Genomic DNA, 19,633 nt, shown 5'->3' on the forward strand with positions numbered 1-19,633 from the left:
CTCTCTCTCTCTCTCTCTCTCTCTCTCTCTCTCTCTCTCTCTCTTTTGCACTCCTCTCTCGTCTTTCCTATCGTGCTTTTTTCCTCACGTCCTCCTTCTCTCACACTCTTACGTCCCGCTTATTCTGTGTACGTGTGTATGATTTAAGAATTAACATTTATTTTATTATAAATATACAGAAAATGTAATAGAGACTATAAATGAGACAAAACTACTGTTGATTAAACTTCGCATAAGTTTCTTTTCTCGTCTTTCTTTCTTTTCAGTGCGAGAAGCATGTGTTTCTTTTGCTTCAAGTGTAGAAAGTGTAAATAACAGCGACTACCGCTGTGAGATGTGAGAATAGTTTGTAACGCGTGTGAAGGGAAGAGAGAGAGAGAGAGAGAGAGAGAGAGATTCATTACAAAACAAGACCCGCGCGCGTGCTATACATAAAGCAGAAGAACATAAAGTAAAGTAACGTAAAGATGGAAGCGATGGATACGACAGTGGGTCCGCATCCGAGAAAAATGCATAATAGTTACGAGGACGAAGAAGAACGAAAACATTTTCAAAGAATCGTCGCCGCGTTCAGATATTACAAGTAAGTGTCTGATGAGAGAAATAGGTCGATGCCAATCCCCTTATCTTTCCTCTATGAACCTTGTATTCTCAATGAACATTGACAAGAGATGACCGGTTTGATCAAGTTGAAAAAACTTGTCGCCTTTTATCGAAATTACATCAATCTCAATGAGCTATTTGAGAGAGACATTGTTGTGTTAACAATTATTTATTGTAAGAATCTTAATCTCTGCAAGCTATTATTATTCATAGAAATCGTCCTCCATAATATATAAAACTCTATAAATAATATTTACTGAATTGCGTGCGTAGTATAAATTTACAATAACAATTATTTATGTGCGACACTTTTATTCATTTATAATTTTTTTTTTTTTTTACCTCTGCACAGAACACATTCTCTGCTGCGGGTAAGAAAAACAGAATCTTACTTTCTCAATCTACCGTCGCATCATCAGAAACTTTTATCAAAGTACAAGGAGCATCTACAAGAAATAAAACGATGTATTGAAAATAATGATCAAATTATAAAACTTATTATAAAAGATGTAGCCCATATATTTGAAAATGTATGCCCATCTACTGCACAAGTTGATAGCGTAAGAGATATTTATCTTTCTTATTATATACTAACGATAAGCACATCTTATATACTACAATCTGATTATCCAATAAAATTTTATCAATATTATTTGCATCATAATCAACATCTTGAAACATTGGATCTATTAATCATATTTTTATGTTATTTAAATTTACTAGTAATGTTTCATGCATATTTTCATAGTGTTCCATTGAAATATATATTGGTTTATGATTGCAGATACTAAATCCACGGTCTGTTATGGCAGACCAAGAGAAAGTTCAAGCCACCATTAGGCAGTTGGTTCGGGATTGGAGTGTGGAAGGTACCGAAGAACGAAAAGCGTGCTATCATCCAATCATAGACGAAATATTGTATCAATTCCCATTAGAACATTGGTATGATTATCTATAATTATTGTGTAAGCAGTTACTATCAATATATAAAGAAAATAGAGAAAAAACAAAGGAAACTTACAAAATGCTTCAGAGATTTTAAGCTATCATTTTTTCATCACAAAAGATTATTTAATAAAGTTGACAAATTTCTTCCATTTGACAATGAGGAAATTACAGTTTGACTTAAAATCTTAAGATGCTGCAGAAGCTTCCTTTGTAAATTGTATTACAACACTATAATATTGAGGAAAATATTGAATACATTTCAATTTTTTCAGGACGCCTTCAGACGTACATGTTTTAGTACCTGGCGCAGGATTGGGTCGACTCGCCTTCGAAATTGCGAAACGAGGATATACTTGTCAAGGAAATGAATTTTCCTTGTTTATGTTGTTTGCATCAAACTTTGTATTAAATAAGTAAGTGATAATATAACAATATTGTTTATATCAATTTGCCTAATAATAATAATTGTTTTTTTTTTCAAAATAGGTGTAGGGATGTAAACTTGTATCAAGTACATCCATGGGTACATCAATATACAAACAATTTGAAACCAGAACATCAAACGCAAGCGGTTTCCTTTCCCGATGTAAGCCCAAGTGATCTTCCGGGAACCGCACAATTTTCTATGACCGCGGGTGACTTTCTAGAGGTAAATAAATATACAACGTCATGTCTATACAATATCATGTATAAGTGTAATACTAAGATTATTAAAATCGATACACAACTTATTCCAGGTTTATACAGAAGATAATCATTGGGATTGTGTCGCGACATGTTTCTTCATAGACTGTGCCAATAATGTTGTGCAATTTATCGAGACAATCTATAAGATTCTGAAACCAGGCGGAATTTGGATAAATCTCGGACCATTACTATATCACTTTAGCGATTTACCGAATGAAGAATCGATCGAGCCGAGTTACGACTCTATTCGTGATGTTATTCTGGGCTTTGGCTTTCAATTAGAGGTAAAATTTTTCTTTTCTTTTTTTTTTCTAAGTATGTTTATGAAAGTAGCATATATATTTTCAGAAGGAAAAAACGCAGGTAAAGACCCGTTACGCTCAGAACATTAATAGCATGTTACAATGCGAATACAATAGTGTATATTTTGTATGTCGAAAACCTTATGAACCTGACAGCACAAATCGCAATGGCGCTGCAACTAACGGTATGCAAGAACAAGAGAACTGAATAAAGCAAAGTATTTTACTTGTGAAGAAACATATTGAACATTAAAAAATTATTATTTAAATGCACTCAAATTTCTCACATTATTGTGTGAAATAGTTCTGCGACTGCATAATACATAAAGCTTATATTTTTTCTTTTTTTATCCTGAATTTTTTTCAATTTATTTAACTCGTTTTATACAAGAGTTTTCAATGGTACTATGATATATTGTCTGAAGTTTCAGTATCTTCACGAAAGCAATAGATATTATTTTGTGAAATTTATCAGTGTACCATAACTCCAGACAAAAATATCTGATCTATTATATATTTTTGTTCATTGTATTATGATTGGAATCAAAAGTATATACTCTGACAAAGATTTAGGAATATTTAAAAACCAGTGATTCTCATACACACACACACAGCATACATACATATATATATATATATAATTGTACACGCACGCGCAATGTTATTACATGTATGTGTGTGTATGTGTATAAAGTAATTATATTAAAATTAGAAAATGAAACAAATATACCCAATACATTTTTCTCTGCTTTATTATAAGTTTTTATTGAGGTATTGTACAAATAATGTGGCAATATGATCGATTCTACTTTGCTGCATTTTACTATAAGTTAAAAACTGTCTCCGTAATCTCATTAGTTTCGCTGGTGTGCCTGTGCTTTGTACAGTCACATTGGAACCTGGTATCTTTATATTGTTGTTTATTCCCAGTTGTTGCGCCGATAATATTGCCTTTGTGATAGAAGAAAAATATGTGTTTATTATTAGTGCCTACCTTAATAATTTTACAAATCTTATATTGTATGTACAATGAAAGTGTTATAAAAACAAAAAAAGAGCAAAAAAAAATGTGACCATTATGCACTCAGATTTCAATATATAATAATGAATTCTTTTTATCATTGATATTACAATTGTAAATAGCTATATGGAATCACTTACGTTTATTACATCTTTTGTTATTGTATCTAATTCATACAAATAATTCGTAGATGCTAATGGTGGCTGAAAATATAAATATTTATGTAAAATATTGGACACTGGAAAAAAAGAAGAAAAAAAGGAGATACTGACACATTGGGTACTTTGATTTGGTTTTGGTGATTTAACTTGGTAAAGCGATTTATAAATTTCATCGAACATTAATTCGTCTTCTGGTGTAATTGCAAAAAGTGGATAATCCCATCGGTTTTTACTATCTGGCGTTTCATATCTATCGAGGAGTTAATATTTAAACATTTATTATTTAACAGATATTTTCTTGACAGATTTCTTGTAACTATCATTATTATTATTGTGTAATTACCTTGCTACAAGTGAGTCAAAAATTTCTCTACTATATCGATCTAATTCGACTCGTTTATTGTTCCACAACCAAGCATATTCGACTGGTATATCACAATGTATTGTGCATTGAGGAGTCTTGTACAGTTTGGTCATACAGTAAATTTCGTACCGATATCCTTTGATGTAATTGCTACCATCAAATATCAATAGATCGCGTGTGTTGAGCCTACGTTGAATGTCCGATTTTATGGCGCTTCTAACAGCTTTTTCTTTTTTGGAATCTAAAACACACACAATGGATAAAAAATACATTTAGACTCAACATTGAAATATTTGTAAAACATCGAATTTTGCTCTATATTTACCCGCGTAAAATACATTTTTATCGTAGCCTTCCTTAATTATCGCATCGTATTCGCTAATTATTTCTACATTTTGTCCACTATTCTTTAGCATGTTCTCAAAATACTTCTTCAATTCAAGACTTCTCGTTGTTTTACCGCTGCACGGGTTGCCAGTTATTATTATCAGCGGCATTTTAGCATAATATAACAAATATCTGGATCAAAGGAAGTTCAATCCTTACATATTCACATTCTCTAACTTCTTACAAGAATATAAATTATGTAAATTTCTAACGAATACAACATATTATATACAAATTTATTTATAATTTACAGTTTTTTTGACGTTACAAAATCATATGAAGGATCGGTTGGAGGTTAGAGTGACGAAAAAATTCTGAATTGATCTTGGAGACCTCGCGCGGTGACAATGTGAAACTATAGTTTCAGAATTACCAACACTGAGAAATAAATTCTCTAATACCTAGGGTACCTAGCATAATTGACAGAGGATTCTGTGTCCAATCGTGACGTGTAGAAATTCTCTATTCGATAAAGTCGGCATTTGATTGGTTTGTTTATGTGAGTGTGTAAATCTATTCAGAATAGGCCTTTATTAATAATGTAGCTTTTGAATATGTTTTCATATGCATAGAATTGAAGAGAGAGAGAGAGAGAGAGAGAGAGAGAGAGAGAAAGAGATTGAAAAGAGAGGGAGCAGATTGAAAAGAAATAGGGTGCGTTCGAGGAGCACGCTTTTAGCGCTATGAGCATGCATTGTCCTTGTTCAACTTTCCATAAATAACAAAGATAGAACGACGCTTTTAGCGCGTAAGCGTGCTTCCCGAACGTAGCCATATTGAAAATTGCAAATTGCAGGGACGCACGTTTTGCAGATTAGCGTTGATCCGTGTTTCATTTCTTGTGTATGTACAGGTTTGGTCATGGATTTTTGCAAACTATGGATACGCCTGTAATGTTCCTCCGTGATGTTTTATGTATTCGACATTTCATGTGTTTGCCGGTTGTTGCATTCTTGCCCGACGCTGCATGTTGCACAGAGACTCACGATAAAACAATGACTGAACTTCTCAGGTAAACGTTTCAAATATTCTTAAATCGCTAATTACAAACTCTGCTAAATCAAGCTTGATCATTTCACGCATTTATAGGCCAAATTTAAACTCGAATTAAAACTTATCAAAACGCGCGAAATGTGTTAGAAATATTTATCGTTGTAATTCGTTTGATATTCATCTCTTTTAGGTTTTTGGCTCTTTGCAACTGCAAATCTTTTATGTGGAAAAGGTCTATAATTGTTCTTTATATATTAATTATTTATATACAATCTTACTGAATGCAATATATTTATGTATCAAAATATATATCCTTATTAATTTGGAAATTTTTTATTTAATTTCAGTCTGTATAGTGAAATCTTATTAGATAATTTGTGAAACACATGGCAGGAAAAAAATTTTTGGATTATCATACATCTTGTATAGATGACAATGATGAAATCGAAGATCTTAATGAGAAACTGTTGCAACTGTTATCTGCACAAAAGATCTTTTCTCAAATTCCCAAAAATCAATCGTATGATGGTAGATTAAAAAATATTAGTTCCAAAGTAGGATTCAAAGCATCCGCTTCTTCATTATTCGGCCATTGTAGACACGAATGTTCTCTTTTACATCATGATAGTCCAGTTAATATACCAACTTTACCCATTCAACATCTTCCACCCATTGGAGTATTTTGGGACATTGAGAACTGTCAAGTTAGTTTGCTAATCTTTTCTCTTATCTAAAAGATGTATCATTAATATGATATTATACAATTATGATCCTTTGCGATATTACAGGTTCCTAAAGGCAGATCCGCCATAGCAGTTACACAATTAATTAGAGACAAATTTTTTAATGGCTATAGAGAAGCAGAATTTATTGTAGTTTGCGACGTTCAGAAAGAGAATAACCAAATTATACAAGAACTGAATGACGCTCAGGTAAAATGGCTGCACAACATGATTTTGTCATTGGTGCAATTAATTTGTTAGCAAATTTATTTATTTTTCTTATGCATTTACTAGGTTAATTTAATACATGTAGCTGCCACATGTAAGAATGCTGCAGATGAGAAACTTAAACAGTCCATCAGAAGGTTCGCCGATATTCATGGCAGCCCAGCAGCTATAATTTTAATATCCGGTGATATTAATTTTGCCGCTGATCTCAGTGATTTACGTCATAGGAAAAAAATTTATGTAATACTGTTACATAAAAAAAATACTTCAGAAGCATTAATATTATGCGCTAATGAACATTATGATTTTATGGAGCTTACAGAGCCACTTCCATCCAGAACTCCAGCAAAGGTATGAAGACTGGTATGTGAAGATAATAATATTGACAAAAGAATTTTTTTATTTGAAATTGTTATAAAATAAATCATGGTATATACTTTACTTATGTATTTATTTCATAAATGATATTTAGAGTGTGTGTGAGTGTGTATATATATATATATATATATATATATATACACACACACACACACAGAGTATATATTTGCTTATATTCAAATGTATTTTGTCTTGTATATGTATGTGCACAATATTTGTTACACATCCTGGTACACATATGTATGATTTTTATAGATTCATTTATATTAACACACAGTACATATAGGGAAGACACTAGTGATTCTAATATACTTGTATAAATATACATATAAAAAAATATATGTATATATATTTTTTTCTGATGTATGACCATTAAATAACTGGCATAACATGTTTCAGTTAACATTAAAAAATAATTGAAATTATATATATTTACTAGTAATTTCCTAAAGTCAAAGCAATTAATGGCAGTTTATATATAAACTTTTATTAACTGATTTGATTTTACGAAATCATCAATGAATGTATATAATTTCAAATCTTTTTTTATGTTAATCAAAACATGTAGCCAATTATTTAATGGACACATCAATAATTCTGTATAAAAACGTCAATTGATCACTCTCATCATACATGTACAAATTGTATTAAAATTTACTAGCATGTATAATCTTTCCTCTGTATGTATATGTTTTTTTTTTTTTTTTTCCACCATACGAAATTACCCATGAATTTAACACTTTCAGGGTAATGAATCCTATGACCTTTTAGTTAGTAATCTTCCTGATGAGAAGGATGTTAATGTCATTAAGCGTCGTCTTAAGCAATTATCTGATAATTGCGGTGGTCGTGTAATAGATGTCCAATCAAATACTGCCATTGTACGCTTTACGTCGCACAGTTCTGCAGATAGGTATATATCTTATTAACTTTTTGATTGCCACAGAATACACACACATAAAGTTTGATTATTTTTTTTAACTGCTTAATTTTTGAAAGAGTTGTACTATTTTTTATTTTATATATTTAGTGTAATGGCCAAAAATTAATATATCAAATTTTATTGTTTGATAAATTAAAATATATATGCAGAATTATAGCTTAAATACTAACTAGAATGAACTGCGATTTTAAATAATTTTAGACAGCAATCGAAAAGTTGAAGTTATCGAAATTTACATTATCTTTTTGTTATTTATTGATTAGCCCATTTGTACATGAACTTATTCAAATAACCCGCCTGTATATCATGTAAATCAGCCTTTCACATTCTCTATTACAATAGATTTGTGTGTATACTTAAGTGGTAGTACTGCGTCCCATCAGGACGAGAATCCATATAGAAGAAGATTTATGTATATATATATAAGAGAAAAAGAAAGAAAAAGAAACATCATATATCTCCTTCATTACATACGGATGTAGTGGGGATGAAAAGATAAATAAGGAAGGTTTGAAATAACAGACAGTAACATAACGAACATAGTGAAAAGTCAAAGAATATTGTATAATAAGTTGTCTTATATTATTATACCTTTAGTACCACATACATATATCGGATAATTTATTATAAAAAGTTTATTTTTATACAGAATAATACACATATTATTAGTATTTATTATTTTATTTAAATGTTATATCATAATGTTGACTGATGGTTTTATTTCTGTTTGGGGTAAGTTATAGTATTCTTTGTCGTTGTTAGAAAAATTTGCGCCGTGTCTTTAATATTGAAAAATATATTATACCCAATATATATGTTCCTTGTTGAAATAAAATTTTAATTGACAATTTTTATTGTTTGCAATTCAAATGAAATCGTATATAGATATTTGTATATTCTTGTGCCTGCAAGGTCATTTATATATATATATATATAAGAAGGAACTGTTTCTATTCTGTTCAGCTGACTATACAATAACAATATGATTTCTCTCTTTTCTGTTTTTTGGTTTTTTTTTTTATTTTTATTTATTTTTTTTTTTTTATTTTGGATAGAGCTCAGAAACGGATGGAAGGAGAATATGTTCTTGGATCAAAAATACTTGTAAGATATCTCGGTAAAGAAAAAGGAAGTACAATTGGCAAAAATCTAGGTATGTTTGTTGGTGAAATTCTATCTCCAAATATGACGTACACACGGTACTCGATCGCTAAGCTTATTATAATTCATTATATTTTTTTCAGGAAATATTACAACACGAAGTCGGGCAGTCAGTGAATCGGAAATTGTTACCGACTCTAAGCAAAGCAGCTCTAAACAAATGTATGCTGCGAGTGCCTCTATATTAGGGACAAGAACCCTCCAATTCCCAAATTATCAAACATCACCACCTGTAGTCGGCGCTTATCCTGCTTTTAGCGCCCATTGCGCGCCCATCAATGCTCCCCCGCTATCAGGGTCAGTCTGTTAAATTTGCCATCTAAATCTATTTATCTAATAAATTAATACAATATCGTATTCTTCTTTTTTTTGTTTAAATGATGGACAATCCGAGAAAGAGCTCTAGAGTCGCGAGTAGATTGTTATCCTTGCTGATTCGGGCTATGAACTTTGAACTTTGATCTTATCTGATAAACTACTAAACAGATTTTATAAATGGCACAAGAGTATAATAAAAATATGTGTAATTTTAATATCTTTATCTTATGTTTTACAGAATGGTGCAGCAACCTCCCATATTTTTTGGGAGATCGTTTACAAATAATGATGTGAATTTTAATAGGACATATAATGAACTCGCTAGAGTGCAGTCACCATTAATTTGGCCAATTGCGGAACCTCATCAGTATAGCCATATATGGGAAGAACAATATAAAGTTAGTTTCATGTAGATGAATATTTTCAAATTTGATCATTTTTATTATCTGTTTTTTTTTGTATGTAATTTTGTCCCTGTTATTATTGGCTTGTTGTTGTGTTTATTGCAATGTTCACACTTGTATAATAAATGATAATTTAAAGGTGGAGAAGTCAAAGATATCAGGAAAACGAGCTCATATCTCGCAGGTTCGGGATAATAATGTTGCTATTGGTATAACTTCTCGTACTCCTGAAGGGCTTAGACGCATTAGAGGTACACACGGTTCTTTTGCTTATGCTTCCGAATGGGTTGGAGGTCGACAGTCGTATAATTCATTAGCTGTTCCACTTAATTATAATGGTAATAGTTCGAAATCAATTTTATTACTTCAATTGCATCTCACAATAATTAATGTTATATATTATTGTAAAACAATAGGGCAATCCAACTCTTTTAAACGGCGTAGTCCATCTCCTCTATATGATGCACCAACTAGAGAAAAAAGTGCATGGCATAGTCAGGTACAAACATAATTTTTTCTTTTTCCTAGTGTTTAATACAATATATTTAGAGAAATAAAAAAAAGAAATGTTTTCTGTTTTAGAATCAACAGCAAATTTCTACACGGAACAACAAAACACCATCCCCTTATGAAAATAACATACTACAAGGGACAGGACAACACAACCAAACCTCGCGTTCTTCGCATCTGAGTGATGCAGAAAATGAAGAAGTAGAGGTATTCCTTCTTTAATTAAAAATTAAAAGTTAAAATTTGCTTAAATTGAAGTTAATTTATTCTTGTATTTAATTTCAATTTCAATTGTTATATATTTCTCTCTCTCTCTCTCTCCTCCCCCTTCCTTTTTTTTTTTTTTTTCTTTTAGAAATTTTGTAATCCTATAAATAATCGCAATGGATCTAGCGCTAATAATGGCACTAATACACCTATCGAACTGCAAGTGACAAATTTAGATCAAAGCATCGATATAAAGGATATGAAACGGATTCTTTCGTCTGTATTCATGGAACATGTCTCAGTAAGTAGCAAGTTTATTTAATTTATTATACAAAAAGTCGTAATTATATTATTCTATATATATATATAATTATTATATTTTATTATATATATTACCTACATATATGCATTACATGTTATACGAGATACTTAAAGAGATTTTCTTTCTCTTTTTTTTTTTTTTCAGAGCTGTCATATTTCTGTATTTATGCAATCAGACGGTAATTTTGCCGCCAGCGTCAAAGTACCCTCGCTACCGGACGCACAATATGCAATTTCGCAATTACATCGACGTAAAATAGGCTATAAACGCATACTGATATCTTACGCTCACACTGGTGGAACAAATCCCCAACTTATCCGAGCACAAATCGTACTACTTTTGCAAGAGGTTCCGGGACACAAACTTCCACTATTCAAGTTCCGCGAAATGTACGAGAGCCGGTTTATGATCTCTGTAAGCGTCTCCGAATTATATAAAATGAAAGACGTATGCGTAATTACTGAAGATCCAAGTGGCAGAATGGTCTCGCTCAATCCGGATCATAGAAACACGCCATCGCCATGCAACACAGTACAGGTGTGCGATAATATTATATCATTATGCGAATATTATTTACAGCATCTATAAAATATGATGGATGAAAGCCGAGTCTGAGCTTTTTCGGTGATGGTAGAGCTTCCCTTAGTTTCCCTCACTGTTGAGAAGCTTTGATCACACTGTGAAGCGTACTATATCATGCTGAATTTATATTCTTTTATATGATAGAAAAGATTATATGTATTATACTTTAGACATAAAAGAGACTGAATAATGCTTGTAGGATGGACAAGTCAAATTGCCGTATTGTACAATCCATATCGCAAAACCGTTGTCTGACAAAGGTTGGGCAGAACAAGAGATGGCATCCTTACCTAATGTAAAGATCTCCTTAAAAGTTCTCGAGTCTCGTATGGAAGAATTATTAGCGTCGCACAATGGCATACTACCCTTACCAAGGTATATTTTCCATCATTTATTGCATTAATGAACCTTTGTATAGTTTACAGATGAATAACTATATTAAATAATAAATAATAAACATTTCTGTAGCTTATAATCATAAAAAATAAGTCATAAGCTTGTTTCGTGATGCTGATATTAATTTAAGATAGGAATCTTACAATCTATTAAATAATTTCAGTCTACCAAACTGTTACGAGGCTGAATTTAAGGAAAGGTTGGAAATTGTAGAACATGGTGTGCCTTTGGAACATTTGGTATCATGTTTATCATCTATTGAATTAAGACAAGATATTGGCAGCGTAAAGTATCTTGTGTGGGTAGGAAGAAAGGATCATGAAAGTAACCAGGATGGTAAATCTCTTTTATAAGTTTTAATTTTAAAAATCTAAGGTATGCTTATCAAAAATTTTCTATTATACCAAAATCATAAGACACACCTCACTTTTCTTTCAGAAAACAAATGCGTAAGTCCATCGCTCGCAAATCAATTAGCCCTTTTTAGTCGTGAATTGGTTGATCTTTTGAAAACCGCTCCACACTGCCAATTACCCTTTAATCGATTTATACCAGCGTACCATCATCACTTTGGACGGCAATGTAGAGTCGCCGATTATGGGTTCACTAAATTGATTGATTTGCTAGAGGCACTTACACACACAGTCCAAGTATGTAAATTAAATAGTACTGCAAATATATAAAGTGTTAACTTGGAATGATACAAATGATGTACAAATTGTATCACATATATATTTTTTTTTTTTTTTAGGTAATGGGTGAAGGCAATAAACGCATGGTTACATTATCGCACCGTGCTCAAGTACGTCGATTCACTTCGGATTTATTACGAGTACTCAAGTCAAAAGCGAGCAAACAAGTAGCACTATCGGAATTTCCAAATGTTTACGGTAGAGTAATAGGTATATAAAAAACTCTTTGCACATTTATTCGTATTCATAATTAAAAGAAAATAATTAATATCTCACACCAAATCATTTTGTAGCAAAACCGTGGGATATTGTGGATTACGGCGTGTGCAGTATCGAAGATATTCTCGGTGAAGTGTCTGAAAACACAGTTGTCGTAACATCTATTGAGGGCGGCGATAAAATGATCGCTATTCCCAAACGTGAGCAGACTGTGGAAGAGATGGAACGAACAAGATTGTTTGCTAAGGAAGTACGTAATTTGCGAATTATCGAAGAAAGCTCTGAGATCTAAGTATCTTTTAAATTAAATTCTTCAAATTAATTAATTTAATAAGTTAAATTTTTTATACACAGGTTGTCGAATTACTACAACATGCACCTCAATGCAGAATGTTGTTCAATAAGTTTGTACCTTCCTATCATCATCATTTTGGTCATCAATGTCGAGTATCGGATTACGGATTCACCAAATTGATCGAATTGTTCGAAGCAATTCCGGACATAGTTAAAATCGAGGAAGTTAATGGAGGCGAGAGACAGATATCTTTAACTGAGATAGAGGGTCTTAAAGTTCTCGCCGAACAAATATCGAAATTGGTAATGCGCGCCAGAGGTGGCCTCATGGTCTCGAACATCGCGCAAACGTTTTTACATCAATTCGGCTACGCATTACGTCCCGAATTATTCGGCTGCAATTCCATGTTACATCTTATGCAAAAGCTTAGAGATACCATTCAGGTAACACGATATCATGTCGATCCAGCGATGTCTCTCGATAGCATTTCAATTTATTTATATCAATTATATCTGGATTTTCTTCTTTCGTCGCAGATCATAGATTTGGCCACAGGACCTGCTATTATCACAATAGACAAATCACATTTGCAACAAACAACTCTTCAATGCCGACGCATACTGATGGACCAACCTCAATATGGAATGCCTGTTAAGGAATTTGTTCAACAATACTCTCAATATTACTTGAAGCATGAATCTAAGAGCAAAAAGCAAGAATTTAATCTAGACAAGTTTAGAAAAGATCTGGCGAATGTTGTTCGGGTATGTATAAATTTAATACATTCGCCTAAGCTTGCTTCATCTACATACTTTTGCTGTCTAAGCTTTCGCAAAAGTGCAAAATGATCATTCACACTACTGCTTAAAATGCCCTGGTTAAAATAACACTCTGACGCGGTCCAGAATATATGTATTGCATTCTAAGAATATATCTTGTAGTTTACAGTGGTAAATGGCGAACAATTCATCGAACTCACACCGTTACATCGTTTCGCCTGTGATCTTTATCGTGTAATAATGAATTATGGTGGTACATTAAACTTGTCGCAGTTTGATGTATCATACTCGACTATCATAGGGTCACCTTGTAAACCTGCACAATATGGTTTTCCAACAATAACTGCACTTTTACAAGCATTACCTTGCACCGTAACGATAAAGGAAACAAGGAAGAAAGAAGCAGTTATTTATTTAAATAAAAAATTGGCTGGTAATAACAATCGAAAAATTTAATATTTCTATAATATATTTTTATATCGATATCGCGCTAATTTGAACATTTATTCTTTGCTAAGCTGCGGCCGGTATACTTTTACCAACGGTATATAAGCCGATGTTATCCTCTCATGATACGGATTCCAGCAACGATTCGTTTGAAAGTGATTCTTCTTACCGCGTAAATGTGTCAAATGCTTTGGGCATGGTAGATAATCACGAGAAATGGATAGATCAGTTGACAAACATTAATTCTTGGAAAGTGAAAGAGGATAAAGCTTTATGGTCGGAAAATCGTATCAAGCATTGGAAGAACTTGACAAGTTTGGAAGAACGCTCGATTAATTGGTCGGAAAGCGGCTGCGAGAGCTTCTTGAAGAGTTTAATACGTACACCGATAATGCAACATGACTTTCCTCCGCCACCACCTAAGCCCGATTCCCCGCCCGAGGTATTATTCTAATATACATTAATAATCCATCTTTTTTCTATCCAGGTGTTAGTTTATTAATAACTGTGTATTTTCTTTCGTAGGATACCGTATGTAAGGAAGAGCATTGGAAATCGTCGCTATGGATGTCTCCAACGAAATTTACATATCCGCAAGACGAACATTCGACGAACGTACAGGTAATTTTTTTTTCTTTTTAGGATATTTGTATTTGAGAAATAGCGTTTTCATTTCCTTTAATGATATATATTAATTTTTACCATTTTAACTACTTTTTTAGGTTCCTCCGTTAACTTTACCGAGCTGGAACCAATTACTGTCCGGTGATGGTACATCGGACTTGCTATCACCAACGAAAAATCTATTACCTGCTGCTGCGAATCCTTTGTACCTGCCTACTTCTCCTTACTATTGCAAGTCTGTTGTTGCGCCACATCCATCTGAACTGCCGCTTCCTTCTTTATCCCTAACACCCAAGAAGAAGATATTGGTAGATAATCAGAAGAAGATTGCCGCGAGAACACATCTCAATCTTGCAAGTTCCGAAAGCGAAGATAATACTATCGATGATGATGAGAGCAGCGATAGCCATAGCACTTCTAGTAAGTTCCGTAAGTAGCTGCATTAAAAAGAAAAAATAAATTCTTTTATAACTAATTCTATAATATATGTGTGTGCTCAATTGCATTGTAAAATATCAGAAAACTATTAATTACAGTAACTAAAGGCAAGAGACGTTTGGCAGCCCAGTTTAACCAGCCAATCGAGCCATGAGCAGAGAATATACAGAAAGAGATGTTAAAAAGTGATAAGCTCAGGATCAAAACTGATTGAGTTTGATAAATTTTATGCTTGAAAATAGTAAGAAACTGCAAAATTCAACATTACGGTCTTTCGGTTACCACCTAAGATGGATTAGATTACCTATATAATTATTTCACAGATGTGGTAGGTACCACACACTTTATTTATCACTATATTTACTCAAAATTTATAAGAAATTTGTGTATAGAGTAAATGTGTATGTAAATGTGTATGTGTGATAGAGAGAATACTGCTTATAAGACTTGAGTTATTTTCAAAGGGTATGAAAATATACATCGAGTAAATATGTGATTGCTATAATCGGGATTCTAATATCAAATGCGTGAGTGATCGAGTTTATACCGAGTGACATGTGCTGATGGTTAGGAAACACGTAGCATTTTTCGTACTGTGATATAGGATATAAAAAAAAGCAAGATGATATGATACATTAAAAGAAGGAAAATTTGGATGGCAATAATTAACTTTCGGCAAATCACACTCGAGAAGCATGACGCAGTATATTTAATTGAGATTTATTACAATTTAAATCTTTTTATATTGTGCCTCTAATACACATTTTTTATTTGTATATTATAGATATAGATTTTTTAATCTTATTTATGTTTTTTTGTATTGCGTATATACGCGAATTTACAATCAATTTTTACTTGATTGTTTCGACCAGTTAATAACACACACATAATCATGGGATAATTTATATCTGATTTTAATTTTGTTTGTGAAAAAATGCGCGAGGAAAGATTAAATTAGATTTCAATAGTTATATCAAGTATTAATTAATTTTATCTTGTAAATAAATTATTGTTAAATCGCTTCTTTCGATTTGCCTACATTCACATTGTCAACAGCAATGTGAATTGCACTCATGGCTGCGTTCCGTTTCATGCATGATGCGCATAATGCATAACTTATCCTTATTTAACATTCGGTGAATAACAAAGATAAGTAATGCATCATGCGCATCATGCATGAAACGGAACGCAGCCCATATAACATATTATATGTCTGAAAAAGATATTGTGTATAATTGTTGCCAACTAAAAACTAAGTGAAAATTCTCCTGTCCGCCATGCATTTTCATCTGTATAGTTGTTCATCTTAATCGCCTTATAAATTTTCTATTTGCTCCATTTTTCATTTGTTCCATTGATACATTTTTTACAGCTCAATGTATAGTTTTTCAAATGTGTTATAAATGAATGAGACAATGTTATGAATATATAGCGATTATGTAAAATTGGAATGATACGATGTATAAGCTGTTCTCACATGATTTCACGATACGTAAGAAAAAAAAAAAAAAAAAAAAAAAAATAATTTTATTGGTAAAAAAATCTTTGATGTTTAGAAATTAGTACTATTATTTGATATAGCATGATCGAAGAATATGTAGCAGGATGCGACACGCGAGATAAAATTTTAACAAAGATCGTAGAGACAAACATCATTGTCCGATACTATTAAATAACGATAAATACACAAAATTTTATTAAAAAAGAGACGAAACAAATGTAGAGTAATTGCACCAAAAATATATCAGCAGCCTCATGTTGCGCAATCCTTCTTTCTTTTTCATTCAAAAAGGAATAATGAGTATATTGTGACAGAATTTTTGTAAAATATTCTGTTAATGTATTAAATGAGTAATATAAATCATAATGTATCATGAGAATGTCGCACTATTTGAATTGTACAGGCGAATGAGTATACTGATCTCATTTTTAATCTTATATTTTGTGCTCGTAAATGCGATATGGATGTGTAATAATTCGCAGCGTGAAAGGATTAATTATAGATTGTACTGGATTATTAGGATTATTGCTACAATGGATTTTTAAGTTTCATGCGATACGATTTGTCAATTTATTCTTTTTTTAGTACGTTATTTTTTAAAAAAGTGAAGAATTTAAGAAATATGATGCTTGCGCTATCTCCATTGGATTATCCGAAAATTTGCGATACGTTAAATGACAGTCGAGACATCGAATGTTATTTAATTATAAGGATCATAGTATTTACATGACTTTCTTCGAAATATTTTGTTTAATTTATTTGCACTAAAAAAAATAGTTTTGTTACATGTTATATATTTATATGTCTAAAATAATGAATTCTTGTATTTTATATTTACATGAAAAATTTTGTGCATACATGTGTGTTTTGTAGAGAAACTTTTAATTCATTCAAACAGAAATATCTTATGAATGTGTAATGTATGCTACTACATAGGATATTTCAATGCAAATAATTGTTTTATGCCCTAAATATTATATTGTATAAGTTTTACGTGTACTCAATTTACTTTGGCATTCTAAATAATGGATGAGTAATCTGATTAAGAAAATGTCAAGATAGAGAAAATTGTAAATGAGATTAATGCGTATAAGATGATTTTAACTCAATAACAAACAAAAGAATGTATAAATCATCAATGGAATCGCGTGTAAATGAGTATTTCGTAAATTAATTTGATATACATATGTACAATAAGTATAATCTTTTTATATATTGTACAATGAAAGAATAAAAAGAGATTAATTCATTCAATATTTGAGATATTTGCTACAGATACATATTCTTGTTCTATTTATATTGTAAGATAACAATCTTTATAGATGCAAAGAAGAAATGAGTAAAAATTTTGATAAATTATTTTTATTATCCCGCCTTTTTCAATTCACAATATATATATATATCTGTACATTAATGCAAACCTGCAATTCTGGCCCATAATATGCGAATGCGTTTGCCATTAAATTATCATCTACAATGTCAATATAAATTGCTATGCCTTAGTCGCTTGATCTCTCATGCCACTACCTACTGGACCATGACGGCGCTCCCAAATCAAACGATGTTTCTGCTTCATATATGCATTTTTAGCGTTCAAACCTATGCCCATATCGCCATCTGCGGAATTTGTTACAATATATTTAAATAAAGAGATTGAGATGTTTAAAGTTTTTCTCATTATATTATTTTTCTCTGTATATCATAACTCCATTTATTATAGTAGCAATACTTGCATTTTGTAAACCATGCAGCAGTCGCGTCGAAGTAGGTCTTCTTTAAATCATCGCATAAATAATCGTCATCGCCGTGATAAAAAGCACACTGTTCAAAACGACTTCTCAATATGAATAAAATTTCATCATCTACCGATCTGTTAGTAAAATTTGGTTGATTTAATATACTCGAAACAAAGTATATCTCGCAATTATAATATTGACCGTCGTCTCAATATTGTCAATAGTAAACAAATAGTTTTCCTTCTCTTTTTATTTTCTAATATTTCATAAAACTTACTTATCGCGCATGAATTGACAATTTGCCTCGGTATAACAGACCACATCGTCGGTGTAACATTCGTCAATCGTTGGTACACGACGGTATTGTTGATGATACCATGGATATTTCTTTTGATTCGGCACTACGAATTTCTCTGCAATTAAAAAAAGAAACCATTTGTTTATAACTATATATATAAAAAGAGAGAAATACATAACCCAACAAATGATTAGATAATACCTCGGATATAAGTGACTGGCGTATCTAATACGTAATATACGGCATTCGCAAACTTGAATATCGGATTATCCTTCTCTGCCATTGTTGTGCAGAGTAAATCAGACAGAATCAACAATGACAAATAAAATTTCTTTTATAAAGTTGCTTTTTGTATATACAATTTGTGCGATTTGCACGCACTCAACGGGAGTATGTATAATGTATATAATAAGAGGTCTGCTGTCTGCTCTTTATAACTGAACTGAATAATGCTTATTGGCCAGTTGAAAATGAAGCCCTTTGATTGGTCAATCGTGTTGATTACCCTAGGCTCTCTATAGTACTACTGGCGCCTATTCCAGTGCACACAAGATGGAATCCAGTAGCAGGATTCTCTAAACATCTTAGCGACGGTTATCGTTGTCGTTAGCGAGCGATAGCCTATGAGAATTGCGCTTTTCACCAGAATTGTCCTTGCCATTGGCTGTCGCCATTTGACGATACCGAAAACTATCGATAACAAGTTACTGAATCCCGCTACAGATCGAAAGGAATTGGCTATGCCATCTTGTTTTCATTTCCATATATCGATTGAAACTCGTCAAAATATGAAACTGTCCAATTAATCAGACAGGACAAGAGACAAAAATTTCCGTTTTAATCGATCAAGGCAACACTGAATGCTCATCCAGATTTTAAATCATTCTAAATTTAAAAGTACATATATAGACATACTTGAATTTGGAATCTACAAAAGCGCATATATTATGCATATATATATATATAT

The 19,633-nt window shown here is 32.0% G+C and overlaps 4 protein-coding genes across 12 annotated transcripts; 2 read left to right on the forward strand and 2 right to left on the reverse strand.

The window, feature by feature from the left end:
• The first annotated feature begins 83 nt into the window (after positions 1-83).
• On the forward strand, positions 84-3,153 carry LOC115240923 (carnosine N-methyltransferase). 3 transcript variants are annotated; one of them, XM_029816365.1, is made up of 8 exons: positions 84-128; positions 267-583; positions 956-1,163; positions 1,388-1,545; positions 1,824-1,964; positions 2,038-2,200; positions 2,289-2,522; positions 2,572-3,153. In XM_029816365.1, exons 2-8 carry the CDS (start codon positions 468-470, stop codon positions 2,746-2,748), a joined length of 1,197 nt encoding a protein of 398 aa, XP_029672225.1. In that variant the 5' UTR covers positions 84-128; positions 267-467; the 3' UTR covers positions 2,749-3,153. The 3 variants fall into 3 exon arrangements, with proteins under 3 accessions (XP_029672225.1, XP_029672224.1, XP_029672226.1); XM_029816364.1 differs by having other exon boundaries at positions 84-583; XM_029816366.1 differs by having other exon boundaries at positions 93-583; positions 2,587-3,153.
• Positions 3,154-3,267: 114 nt separating this feature from the next.
• On the reverse strand, positions 3,268-4,833 carry LOC115240924 (protein KTI12 homolog). Of its 2 annotated transcripts, XM_029816368.1 has the most exons (5): positions 4,412-4,833; positions 4,066-4,327; positions 3,834-3,972; positions 3,702-3,764; positions 3,273-3,491 (listed from the first exon to the last, which is right to left on the reverse strand). In XM_029816368.1, the coding sequence occupies exons 1-5, from the start codon at positions 4,581-4,583 to the stop codon at positions 3,294-3,296; spliced, it is 834 nt and encodes a 277-aa protein (XP_029672228.1). In that variant the 5' UTR covers positions 4,584-4,833; the 3' UTR covers positions 3,273-3,293. The 2 variants fall into 2 exon arrangements, with proteins under 2 accessions (XP_029672227.1, XP_029672228.1); XM_029816367.1 differs by having other exon boundaries at positions 3,268-3,491; positions 3,702-3,972.
• Positions 4,834-5,178: 345 nt separating this feature from the next.
• Positions 5,179-16,830, forward strand: LOC115240875 (meiosis regulator and mRNA stability factor 1). 6 transcript variants are annotated; one of them, XM_029816286.1, is made up of 26 exons: positions 5,179-5,485; positions 5,657-5,698; positions 5,814-6,170; positions 6,255-6,398; positions 6,483-6,767; positions 7,541-7,707; positions 8,793-8,890; positions 8,982-9,195; positions 9,455-9,614; positions 9,760-9,958; positions 10,037-10,119; positions 10,203-10,337; positions 10,486-10,638; positions 10,804-11,196; positions 11,441-11,616; positions 11,801-11,973; positions 12,076-12,287; positions 12,389-12,539; positions 12,623-12,798; positions 12,903-13,286; positions 13,380-13,607; positions 13,785-14,055; positions 14,141-14,511; positions 14,595-14,690; positions 14,792-15,113; positions 15,230-16,830. In XM_029816286.1, exons 3-26 carry the CDS (start codon positions 5,853-5,855, stop codon positions 15,283-15,285), a joined length of 4,965 nt encoding a protein of 1,654 aa, XP_029672146.1. In that variant the 5' UTR covers positions 5,179-5,485; positions 5,657-5,698; positions 5,814-5,852; the 3' UTR covers positions 15,286-16,830. The 6 variants fall into 6 exon arrangements, with proteins under 6 accessions (XP_029672146.1, XP_029672144.1, XP_029672145.1 ...); XM_029816284.1 differs by having other exon boundaries at positions 5,180-5,485; positions 14,792-15,122; XM_029816285.1 differs by lacking the exon at positions 5,657-5,698 and having other exon boundaries at positions 5,180-5,485; positions 14,792-15,122.
• Positions 16,831-17,978: 1,148 nt separating this feature from the next.
• LOC115240876 (NADH dehydrogenase [ubiquinone] 1 beta subcomplex subunit 10) lies at positions 17,979-19,097 on the reverse strand. Its single transcript, XM_029816291.1, has 4 exons — positions 18,868-19,097; positions 18,646-18,781; positions 18,366-18,502; positions 17,979-18,249 (listed from the first exon to the last, which is right to left on the reverse strand). Exons 1-4 carry the CDS (start codon positions 18,947-18,949, stop codon positions 18,125-18,127), a joined length of 480 nt encoding a protein of 159 aa, XP_029672151.1. The 5' UTR covers positions 18,950-19,097; the 3' UTR covers positions 17,979-18,124.
• Between the last annotated feature and the right edge of the window lie 536 nt (positions 19,098-19,633).

The sequence above is a fragment of the Formica exsecta genome, unplaced genomic scaffold (genome assembly GCF_003651465.1).
Source record: "Formica exsecta isolate Colony F162 unplaced genomic scaffold, ASM365146v1 scaffold458, whole genome shotgun sequence".
Taxonomy (NCBI): Eukaryota; Metazoa; Arthropoda; class Insecta; order Hymenoptera; family Formicidae; genus Formica; species Formica exsecta.

Coding starts and splice junctions, on each gene's coding strand:
- LOC115240924 (XM_029816367.1), bottom strand. CDS start 4,583: ATGCCGCTGATAATAATAACTGGCAACCCGTGCAGCGGTAAAACAACG. Junction 4,328..4,411: donor TAAAAATGTATTTTACGCGG/GTAAATATAGAG, acceptor TGTGTGTTTTAG/ATTCCAAAAAAGAAAAAGCT. Junction 3,492..3,701: donor TAACAAAAGATGTAATAAAC/GTAAGTGATTCC, acceptor TCTATCACAAAG/GCAATATTATCGGCGCAACA.
- LOC115240876 (XM_029816291.1), bottom strand. CDS start 18,949: ATGGCAGAGAAGGATAATCCGATATTCAAGTTTGCGAATGCCGTATAT. Junction 18,782..18,867: donor GCCAGTCACTTATATCCGAG/GTATTATCTAAT, acceptor TTTTAATTGCAG/AGAAATTCGTAGTGCCGAAT. Junction 18,503..18,645: donor TGTCAATTCATGCGCGATAA/GTAAGTTTTATG, acceptor TTTTACTAACAG/ATCGGTAGATGATGAAATTT.
- LOC115240875 (XM_029816284.1), top strand. CDS start 5,853: ATGGCAGGAAAAAAATTTTTGGATTATCATACATCTTGTATAGATGAC. Junction 12,540..12,622: donor TGTTTACGGTAGAGTAATAG/GTATATAAAAAA, acceptor ATCATTTTGTAG/CAAAACCGTGGGATATTGTG. Junction 15,123..15,229: donor TAGCACTTCTAGTAAGTTCC/GTAAGTAGCTGC, acceptor TATTAATTACAG/TAACTAAAGGCAAGAGACGT.
- LOC115240923 (XM_029816364.1), top strand. CDS start 468: ATGGAAGCGATGGATACGACAGTGGGTCCGCATCCGAGAAAAATGCAT. Junction 1,965..2,037: donor TCAAACTTTGTATTAAATAA/GTAAGTGATAAT, acceptor TTTTCAAAATAG/GTGTAGGGATGTAAACTTGT. Junction 2,201..2,288: donor CCGCGGGTGACTTTCTAGAG/GTAAATAAATAT, acceptor AACTTATTCCAG/GTTTATACAGAAGATAATCA.